A 12014-nucleotide genomic window follows, 5' to 3' on the forward strand; every position below is an offset into this window, starting at 1 on the left:
TCAAAGTAGGGCATATCGGTATATGTACATGAGTTATTTACAGAGCATGGTAGGACATGCTAGGTCCTGTGGTAGTGCAATACACTGTTAGCTACGGATGAGGCACTGGGTCTTTATGTACACTGCTATACAATGCTATATTATACAATCTCAAGTTATACTATTCTTAAAGTGACCTTTCCTTTTGTAAAGTGACCATAAGTGTGAGCGTGTGCAGCATGAGTGTGTGTGCTCATGTTAAAGTGGCTACTAGTGTGTGAGCGTGTACAGTGTGTGTGTTGTGTGTGTGCTCATGTGTGCTTGTGTGTGGAGAGTTCAGTGTTCAAGGCTCTGATGGCCTGGGGGAAGAAGCTGAGCCGAAGTCTCTCTGTCCTAGTTGCTGGTGTTCGCAGGCGTTTGCCTGACTGCAGCAGCTTGAACAGGCTGTTGTTGGGGTGGTGAGGGTCTTTCATTATTCATTTAACTTATTCATTAAGTGGAGGCAGGTTTTACAACAGAACACAACGTTCAACATCACAATAAAAGACTCTAGCCACCTAAACAACTGCCTCTTTGAACTGCTGCGGTCAGGCAAGCGATACCGGAGTCTCATGGCCAGTACGCCTCTTCTTTAAAGGCAGCCCAAGAGTGCTTCTGCGTTTCTCTGATTGGCCGCGACGCCCCACATGACAACGCCCCGCGGCAGAGCGGCAGCGCCAGAGCGGAGCGGCAGCGGCGCATAGGTTGCCGCGGCATTATGCATTCGTAATCCCCCCCTGTTTTAACATCGCCGGTTAGCTCAACTCGTTCCTCAGCTTGCTGTGTAGCCTGCGGTCAGGTTGATGACAAGTTCGAATCACTTCAATTTTTATTATTTTCTTTTTTTTACGTTTAATTAATTTATCATCTCTCTATATAAACGTAACTAGCGTCTGTCTTTCTTTCGCCGGTTAAGTTTAGGCATTCTTTTGGAGTTGGTTAGGGTTAAGTTTAGGCATTCTTTCGGAGTTGGTTAAGGTTAGAGTTTGTCTTAGAGCATGGCAATAGAATGCCTGTCTTTCTTTCGCCGGTTAAGTTTAGGCATTCTTTCGGAGTTGGTTAAGGTTAGGGTTAAGGTTAGGGTTAAGTTTAGGCATTCTTTCGGAGTTGGTTAAGGTTAGGGTTAAGTTTAGGCATTATTTCGGAGTTGGTTAGAGTTTGTCGCAGAGCATGGCAATAGAATGCCTGTCTTTCTTTCGCCGGAGCAGCAGCCTATTTCCGCTCTGCCGCGGTCACATGGGCGTCGTGGCCAATCAGAGAAACGCGGAAGCACTCTTGGGCTGCCTTTTAATATAGACGCGGCCAGTACAGAGAGACTCGGAAGGAGCTTCTATCCCCAGGCCATCAGGATGCTCAATGACAATAACACTATATAACAAACCATCAAATCCACTCACAGCACACACGTACACACTCACTTTAAATAAACAACTCACTGTAGCCTCACTTTACCCACTTTAGACACTTAACACACTTTATATTTATTGGTAAAGACAATTGCACTACAACTCATACCTCATTGCACCTTACCAGCACAAGGTGGCACCACAAGCTAAGTTGTACCTCATCCCATTTCTGCATTGTACTGTATATTGTATTGTAACTCAGTTACTTTTTCTCTACTCTGCATTGTGTATTATATGTATATTGAACACTGGTTTTGTTTACACTTGTTTACGTACTTGACTTCTATTTTATACTTATCTATTTTTATCTAGCACACTCTCAGGAGCAAAACAGAAAGAAGCATTTCATATAAAAGTATTCTGTATTTCTGTATGACAACTAATAAAGAAACTTGAAACTTGAAACAACACCTCAAAACAAATAGAAGAAATAGCTAGCAAGCCTTTATAGGCCTGAGACCCTATAGAAACCAAACAGCTAGCAAGTCTTTATAGGCCTGAGACCCTATAGAAACCAAACGGCTAGCAAGTCTTTATAGGCCTGAGACCCTATAGAAACCAAACAGCTAGCAAGCTTTTATAGGCCTGAGACCCTATAGAAACCAAACAGCTAGCAAGTCTTTATAGGCCTGATACCCTATAGAAACCAAACAGCTAGCAAGTCTTTATAGGCCTGAGACCCTATAGAACCAAGCAGCTAGCAAGCCTTTATAGGCCTATAGAACCAAGCAGCTAGCAAGTCTTTATAGGCCTGAGACCCTATAGAAACCAAGCAGCTAGCAAGCCTTTATAGGCCTATAGAACCAAGCAGCTAGCAAGTCTTTATAGGCCTGAGACCCTATAGAAACCAAGCAGCTAGCAAGCCTTTATAGGCCTGATACCCTATAGAAACCAAGCAGCTAGCAAGCCTCTATAGGCCTATAGAACCAAGCAGCTAGACCATGGATAATGTCCTGGACTATTTGTGGACTAGGAGTTAGTTTAGTGGAGGACGGCCCTGGGCTCCAGGTGTGTACATGGCCAGGTGCCCAGGGGTCGCTGCCAGACACACAGAGGTAAGCCAGCCCCTAGGGCCACTCTAGAATGTTTGTACACACAGCCACACATACACACCTACATACATAATGCACTTGCTTGCTCACTGTTTCTCACTCTCACTCTCACTCTCTCTCTCTCTCTCTCTCTCTCTCTCTCTCTCTCTCTCTCTCTCTCTCTCTCACACACACACATAACTGCACACAGTGTGCTCACTCATTCTCTCACAGTTAATCACCCTCTCTCTTTCTCTCTCTCTCTCTCTTTCTCTCCTCTTTCTCTCTCTCTCTCTTTCTCTCTCTCTCTGTTTATGAACGGTAAGGCAAACATATTGTGCTTCACAGAAACTAAACTAGATGCATCTGTACAGGATCCAGAGATAGAAATCGAAAACTATTCAATAGTCAGGAAGGATAGGAATCAGTATGGAGGTGGTGTCACTGTCTGTGTGTATATTCATAAAGATACCATATTCATCAACCGTACTGACTTGAACCATGATGAAATTGAAACTGTTTGGGTTGAAATCTTGTTCGAAAGGGCGAAATCCGTACTAGTAGGCACAATCTATAGACCGCCAGATCAGAGTGATACACTTGATGGGTGTTTAGCTGGGGTGGAAGGTGTAGAAAAGATTCTTATCGGGGACTGGAACAGGGATATGCTATGTAAAGAAGCACCCGTCTTCAAGGCCTTCAGTAGGTTGTCTGATCTGCACGGTTTCAGCCAGCTAATCACCCAACCCACAAGAGTATGTGATTCAACACAAACTACCATTGATCTCATTCTGACATCTGACAAGTCCATGATCTCCAACAAAGGGGTGATAGCATGCGGGTTAAGTGATCATTATATGATATTCTGTACCCGCTAAAACAAAAGGCCGGCTGTCACAAAACAGTCACATCTAGGGACCTCAAAACCTACTCTAGAGAGGCCTTTAACTAGAGCCATATGAAATCCGTTTTTTTTTCCAAATTCCATTACATTTTTTTCCAAATTCAGTTTTTCCCATTTGAATATTTCAGAATTCTGTATTTTGCTTTGTACGCTCATTTTACAATCAGAAATAGTGTCTAATAAGTGGGAATGAATAAATGTCCACAATTTAATAAGATATAACAGTCCATTTAATAGGGCTGTCTTAAATACTTCGAAGCTTCGTTCGATGGGCATGGGATTCGAATATGAAAATAAAATTCGATTATTTATAAAAAAAAAAAAATGATATATATATATATATATTTTTTTTGGTGCAAAATCAACTCTGCCTCTCTTTGTTAACTACAACAAGCAATGCTGTTTGTTATTTAAGATGAGGTCGGACTCTGCACTGACAGATTTGTGTTCATTGTGCTGCTTTTATAAAGCCTCAAATGACGGCTTACAATATTTCATGAAAGCAAAGTGTTTTGTTTGTCTAAGATTTAAAAAGGTTTAAACTTTACAGCACTGACAAAGTTGAACAAAGTGCTGTACAAGTCCCACAACATAAAACAAAAAATATTATATATTTTTTTTTACAATGTATTCCATTTTTATTGCTCAATTCCGCGATTCCGTCCGCGATTCCGTGAACGCGGATTTCATATGGCTCTACCTTTAACCAAGAACTGGAGAACATGGACTGGTCAGATGATCTCAATGGTACACTAGTTGAAGAAACATGGCTTGGATTCAAAACCAAATTCACAACAATACTTAACAACATGGCCCCCCTAAGAACCACCAGGGTTAAAAATCGCGCTGAGCCACTGAAATACTGACCGCTATGAAAACCAGACACAAAAAATGCTCTGAACTTCATAAAAGTCAGACAAAGCTTACCAAAAGCTCAAACAGTGAACTCCAAGCCCACGTGGTTGAACTCAAAATTCAAATACACAAAACACCATGATCAAAACTGCACAAAAAAAATTTCATCAATGACAATGATGACAATTGTCTTGCACAGTCTCTGGAGCGTAACAGTAAGAAGCATTTTGTATAAAAGTATTCTGTACTTCTGTATGACAACTATTAAAGAAACTTGAACTTGAACAAAACTGAGGAAAACAAAAACAAACCCCGCAAACTTTGGAAATTACTCAACAACCAACTAGGCTGCAGGAAAAACTAAAAACCAGATTTATAAACATAAAGACAGAAAACACTCATCACAGACAAGCTGGATGTGGCCAAATACCTAAACATAATTATTCTTTACAAACATAGCCACAACACTGGTTAATAAACTACCCTCCCACTCAGGGCATTTTGGGGTAGAACACATCATTTCAAACTAGAAATGGTAACAACAGCTGAGGTACTCAAAAAACTGAGTGCCCTCCAACCAAACAAGGCCACTTGCCATGACAATATCCCCTCCAAATTCCTCAGAGACTCAGCAGCCGCCATCATCCCAGTCATCACACACATAATAAACCTCTCCATAAAACAGGGACACGTCCCCAAGGACTTAAAAATTGCGAGAGTGACCCCCCTGCAAAAAAAGGGCAGCAAATTAGACCCAGGCAACCGCCCTGTTTCTATTCTTACCTCCATCTCGAAAGTCATGGAAATTTTTTTCTACGAACAGGTCGAAAAGTACCTTGCGGAAAAAAATCGAATCTACGAATTCCAATCTGACTTCAGAATATCCCACTCCACTGACTCATGCCTTCTCTATTTGAACGACCAAATCAAACAAGAGGTGGACGCGGGCAAATACTGCGGCATGGTCATGCTGGACCTACAAAAGGCCTTCGACATTGTCAATCACTCCTTCACACTTCTGATTGACAAGCTAAAAGCAATTGGTTTTGATAGTCTATCAGTGAGCTGGATGCAATCCTACCTGGAGGGGAGAGAACAGATGGTGGAGGTAAACGGTACTATATCCCCCCCCCCCCTCACAGTGAGCTGTGGTGTTCCACAAGGAAGCATACTAGGACCGCTACTGTTCCTAATTTATGCAAATGACATGTCGTCAGCTTGTGACTGCAACTTGTTCTTGTTCGCGGACGACTCAGCACTGCTGGTCTCTGACAAGAACAAGTTACAGGTTGAAAAAACCCTCAGCTCGGAACTAGGCAAAATCTGCATATGGCTCGCTGATAACAAACTATCATTACACCTGGGTAAAACATAGTCCATTCTCTTCGGATCAAATAACAAACTCAGCAAGACCGACGGCTTCTCAGTTACAGTGGGTGACAATATTGTCACAAGGAAAGATGAAATTACATACCTGGGTTCCATCCTAGAGGCAAATATTTCCTGTGACAAAATGGCATCCAATGTAATAAAAAAAAGTCAACCAACGAATAGGGCTGACCCCTATTAGTCGATTAGTCGACTAATCGGTCGAAAGGAGCCGTAGTTGACTGGCCAACCTCTTAGTCGAATATATAAAAAAATTATATATATTTATAATTTTTGAATTTTTTGTATCATTCTTTCCAAAAGAAAATAGGCCTAGAAGCGTGGCTAACGCTAATGGCACGCTACCAGAGGCTAACTGCCTACGAAAACAGGCACAGAGGCACTGAAAGAGTATTTCACCCATCTAATGAACACACTAGACTAGACAAATATCAAGATGTATCCATCAGTGGACCAATTGCATGCTTTTGCAGAGGACAAGAAGCCTTCAGTCGACTCCTTCAGACATTAAGCACCCCCCACAGCCCAAATGGAATGATAAAAAAAAAAAAAAAAACGACTAACGGCAAATTTTGGCCAATCATAGTCGACCATCCAAATCCTTAGTCGGGTACAGCCCTACCAACGAACTAGATTCTTGTACCGGATCTCCTCTCTGGTAAACAAGAATACCCTGAAGACTCTGGCAGGAGCACTCATTCAAGGGTGCTACGACTATGCTTGCACCTCATGGTACCAAAGCACATCAAAGGTGCTAAAAACAAGATTACAAACATCACAAAACAAACTGGTCAGACTACTACTTGACCTTACTCCTAAAACCCACCTCACCCCTGCCCACTTTGACTACCTAGGATGGCTTAGAGTAGACGACAGAGTACAGCAACTTGCAATGGGCCTGGTCCACTCAGGTACCCATCATGTACATGTCGTAATACTTCCCAAAGGTCAGTGAATACCACGCCCACAACACCAGAGGGAGTTCCACAAATCATGTGCAACCCAGATTCGGCACAAACAAGGGACTAAACACGTTTCGCAATTATGCCAACAATGTGGAACGCCGAACGCCCTACCCACAGCCGTAAAAAATGTGAATCCCTACCCACATTCAAAATCGCACCTACGGGAGGCTGCAATTCGAAACTGGCCACCGTAATGTCCCCCCCCCCCCCCTCCTAATAGACAGTCTCCTCCCCACCGTATGTATATATTTTCTCCCACCCACCCACCCCCTCCTAATGTACAGTCTCCTCCCCATCATATGTATATATTTTCTGTTAGGATCTCTGGGTAACAGTACTGTATATTTGCATATTGTATATATGTCACAAATTTAACAGTACTATATACCTGTATGTCATGTATGTCCCTATGTCATGTATGTTGTGTATGTCATAAATGTCACTATGAATTGAAAATGGGGGACCCTGATGTAAACAAGACAAACGTCTTTCTCTGGTCTGCATCCCCTTAACAATTGTGTGTATTGAGCCGTACTGTATTGTACCCATTCTGCAATCTGTTAAATAAAGTTTTCATTCATTCATTCATTCATTCATTCATTCATTCATTCATTCATGTTTCATCATAGAGATGTGATGTTATAGATCACTGTGTCTGGATTCATGTTTGATCATGAAGATGTGATGTTATGAGATCACTGTGTCTGGATTCATGTTTCATCATGAAAATGTGATGTGATCAAGTTGCTGTGTGTCTGTATTCATGGCAACCTGTGTTCCCTTTGTCCTGCTTATCCCTCCATGTGTTTCCATGTGTTCATTGTAGCTGAATAGCCAGGTTGGCCTGTCGCTGTCTGGTTTAGAGCAGTTACCTGACTAGAAGAATGATTATTCTCTTCTCTTCTCTTCTCCCCCTCTACTCTTCTCTCCTCTACCTCATCTCTCCTCTCCTCTACCTCCTTTCTCCTCATCTTCCTCCTCTCCCTCCACTCTCCTCTCCTCTCCTCTCCTCTCCTCTCCTCTCCTCTCCTCTCCTCTCCTCTCCTCTCTAGTCCTGGCTTTCCCAGCCTATCTCCTAGGTATTTCTCAGGAGGGACTCCGCAGCAAGTTAACCAGCAGGACGATGGACAGCAAGTGGGGGGGTAAGACCGAGTGCATCGCAGTGACCCTGAACACGGAGCAGGCCTCCTTCTCCCGGGACGCCCTCTCCAAGGCCCTGTACTCGCGCGTCTTCGATTTCCTGGTCGACGTGAGTTTGATCCCCCCCCCCCCCCTTCCTGTAACTGATGCTCTCTGTCAGTTAGTAGGCATGGTGAACCAACATTGTGAGCGTTGGAATGAACATTCCATCTACTGTCTGTGCAGAGGCCTTTTGAGATATTGGGCTTTATATTTTGTTCACGTCGTAGAGTGACTTAACCCGTAGATAGCTATAATAGATAGAATAACGCGTAGAACTTGTAGACTGGAAGAATGATTATCCTCTCCTCTACCTCTTCTATTCTTCTCTTCTCTACCTCCTCTTCTTAATTCTTTTGGATTTAAACTTTTTTATTGCATTTTCCATTATTCAGACAGTCTCTTTACATGTTTTCCACATCACATCATTGTGATACAAAACTAAAAGGATAGGAAAACCAACCTGAACAATTTTAATACAATTTTTAATTAAATAAACAAAAAACAGAAATACAGGCCAGCACATTCCTCACATTGATCATATAATCAGTCGTTACATGTTAAGGTTACACATATCTACTGTATAATTATAAAATGCACCGAGAATATAAATCGGACATAAGATATCCTGACTTTTATTTACCTATCATTATCAAATAGGGACCCTAAGTGTTTTTGAACACATGTAAGCTATTATTAACTTTGTGTATAAGTTGCTCAAAAGAGGCTAATCTAGCAAGCTCATCATTCCACTCTCTGAAGCTGGTTTTCTCTGTTGATTTCCAATGCCTGGATACTACTACTATGAGGGCCAGTTTTATCCAAGAGCATAAATGCGAGGATAGTTCAGCCTCCACCGGCAATATGCCCAATATACATAATGCAGGCCTTTCAATGAACCTTGTTTCCAATATGTAGTTGATATATTTAATAATAGTTGACCAGAAGTCCTGAACCATCTCACATTCATATAGCATGTGAACCAATGTACCTCTACTTTTATTACACCTCCAACATATATCATCTCCCCTGAGACCCAGTCTTGACATTTTCGATGGAGTCCAGTAACTCATATTCATTATTTTGAATCTAATTAGACGTCAAGTCAATTTTATTTATATAGCACATTTCCAGGCAGCGGCAGCCGGCACGAAAGTGCTTCACAGGCAGGTTGATAAAAAAAAATAATACGATGCAACATATAAAATTAAAAACACAGTAAAGCAATGAAAGTAATAAAAACAGGTAGGACACAGTAAAACAAAGAGGATAAAAGGGCCAGGGGTCTAGTGGTGATTAAGTGGGGGGGAGGCCAAGGAGAACAGGTAGGTTTTTAAAAGTGATTTAAAAGCCTGCACGGTCTGGGCGGCCCGTACGCTGAGGGGGGAGGCTGTTCCACAATCTAGGCGCTGCGGTGGAGAAGGCTCTGTCTCCCCTAGTCTTGAACCTAGTTCTAGGCACCACCAATAGCAGCTGGTCAGCTGATCTGAGGGATCGGTGGGGGGTGTGGCGGTGCAAGAGCTCGGATAGATAGGGAGGAGCCGTGCCATTTAGTGATTTTAAAACATTTACGGCTAATTTAAAATCTATTCTAAAACGAACAGGTAGCCAGTGGAGCAAGGCCAAAACTGGGCTGATGTGCTCATGTTTTTTAGTTTTGGTGAGGAGGCGCGCGGCTGCGTTCTGCACCAGTTGTAGGCGGCGAAGCAGGGATTTGTCGATGCCTGTGTAGAGGGCATTGCAGTAGTCGAGGCGAGTGGTGACAAAGGCATGTATCACCGTCTCTAGGTTACTTTGGGAGAGGTATGCCTTTGTTTTCGCCAGGAGTCTGAGGTGGTAAAAACTGTTTTTGACTATGGCGCTGACCTGTTTATCGAATTTAAAATTGCTGTCGAAGATGACCCCGAGGTTCCTGACAGAGGTGGAGAGGTTTGGACCCAGGGGACCAAGTGCGTCAATGAGGGGGGGCACTATTAAAAACAATGACCTCGGTTTTCCCTTTGTTTAGTGTCAGGGAGTTTTCAGACATCCAGCACTTGATTTCTGTCAGGCAGTCAAGTAGTGGTTTTATTGGATAAAAGCGTCAGCTAAATGACTAAATGTAAATGTTATTGATGTTTTCCCTTGGGTGGGTTTTAAGGGGAGGTAGACCTGCACGTCATCGGCGAAGCAATGGAATGAGATGTTATGTTTTGCCAAGATCTGGCCTAGGGGGAGTATATATAGGAGGAAGAGGGTGGCAGGGCTGTACGCTAAGCTTTTTCACTAGGGGCACACTTGCCCCTAAATGAGAAATTTAGGGGCAAAAAATATTTTTTAGGGGCACATTTTTAAATAACAATTTTACCATTATTTATATCGATTGTTAAAAAAAAATAAAAAAAAAAATAAATTTTTTTTAATAAAATATTTATATTATATAATCATACTTGTAGTTGTATTATCTGCGAGACATCGTCACCACGCAACAAGTCAAAATGCTCGCTATATGCAACCAGCTCCACTGTCTGTGTGTACTCGAGTAGCCTCCAGCTACGGCCAGGATGCTACGGTCAGGATTCTCCGGAGCTGCAGCTGGACCCTATACTGTAGCCTCCAGCTACGGCCAGGATTCTCCGGCGCTGCAGCTGGACCCTATTGACTATATTCAGCGTGCCCTCAGCTCGTCGCACTGTACAGCCCTGGGTGGGACCCAATATCGAGCCTTGGGGCACCCCGCAGGTGAGGGGGGCCACAGAGGAAGTGAAGTCACCAAGTTGGACAGAGAAGGTCCTATTGCTTAGGTAGGACCGGAACCAGTCTAAGACGGGGCCCCTAAGGCCTACGTAATGCTCGAGGCGAGCTAAAAGGATGTGGTGATCTACCGTATCAAAGGCGGCTGTGAGGTCAAGGAGTAGTAGTAGGGATGGGTTGCCTGCATCAGCAGCTGAAATCGAGTCATTTAAGACACGGAGGAGGGCCGTTTCAGTGCTGTGTCGTGGTTTAAAGCCAGACGTGTCTGCATGTCTCGGGCTATAGAGTACCATGACTGTACTGTTGTTTTCCAGATCTCCCTAGGTAAGGGCGTTCCACAATCCTTTTCCCATGTTATCCTGGCACCCTCATAATTTGGGAGTTGGTGCTTTCTAAGCATGTCATAGAACCTAGACGTTCCCCCTGGACGCTTCCCATTGAATCTACATAATTCCTGAATATCAGTGATGGGGGCAATATTTGTCTTCCTATTTGCTGTCGTAATACAGCTCCTTATTTGTAAACATTTCCAAAAATCTATCCTGGGTAAGTTATATTTAAACACTAGCTGCTCAAAGGAAAGTAGATGTATACCATCAAACAAGTCTTCTACTAACATTACCCCTGCACTCACCCAGTCTTCCCACATTACAGACTTTGTTACCAATTTTAAATGATTTATTATACCATATTGAAGATCCTTTTGTATAGTAGGGGTCCATGCTACATGTCTGGTGAGCCCTTTTCCAACTCTCTCTAGCAAATGTCAGTACTGGGTCTCTATAAGGAACTTCCCCTCTCGTCTGGGATAGGAAGGCTTGCACTGATAATGGTTCCACTAGCTCTTTCTCTATCGCTATCCAAGCAGTAGCCCGGATCTCAGGTTATCCTTGGACAGCTGGCTTAGTGAAGAGGCATAATGGTACCAGTCTATTCGTGGGCATCCCAAACCACCGTCCTCAACTGATGCATATAAATTTGTTTTGTTGAAAGAGGGTTTCTTACCCTCCCACAAGAAGCAGCTCAAGGTCCTATTAAACCTGGTTAGAAGAGGAGGAGGGAATTCCAAAGGCAACATGTATGTTACATAATTAATCTGGGGTACTACAATAATCTTTTACAGTATTTATCTTTCCCATCAATGAGAGACTAAGTTATGACCAGTTCTCTAAGTTATCTACCTCCTCTTCAATTATTTTCTCTCCTCTTCTCTCTCCCCCCCACTCTCTTCTCCTCTCTCTTCTCCTCTTCTCTCCTCCCCCACTCTCTTCTCCTCTCTTCTCTTCTCCTCCCCCCACTCTCTTCTCCACTCTTCTCTCCTCTACCTCATCTCTCTACCTCTCCTCTCCTCTACCTCTTCTCTCCTCTACCTCATCTCTCCCTCTTCTCATCTCTCCTCTCCTCTACATCTTATCGCCTCTACCTCATCTCATCTACATAATCTCTCCTCTCCTCTACCTCATCTCTCCTCTACCTCATCTCTCATCTCCTCTACATCATCTCTCCTCTACCTCATCTCTCCTCTACCTCTTCT

General features: G+C 43.1%; 1 protein-coding gene across 1 annotated transcript in view; it reads left to right on the forward strand.

Moving 5' to 3' along the window:
• The window catches only part of myo1eb (myosin IEb), a 98827-nt gene that overhangs the window by 31027 nt on the left and 55786 nt on the right, over positions 1-12014 (forward strand). Inside the window, exon 10 of the mRNA XM_084337010.1 lies at positions 7621-7817. Within this exon, the coding sequence (XP_084193136.1) occupies positions 7621-7817 (197 nt within the window). The remainder of the gene's footprint in view (positions 1-7620; positions 7818-12014) is intronic.

Source organism: Notolepis coatsorum (genome assembly GCF_963971535.1).
Source record: "Notolepis coatsorum genome assembly, chromosome: 19".
NCBI lineage: Eukaryota > Metazoa > Chordata > Actinopteri > Aulopiformes > Paralepididae > Notolepis > Notolepis coatsorum.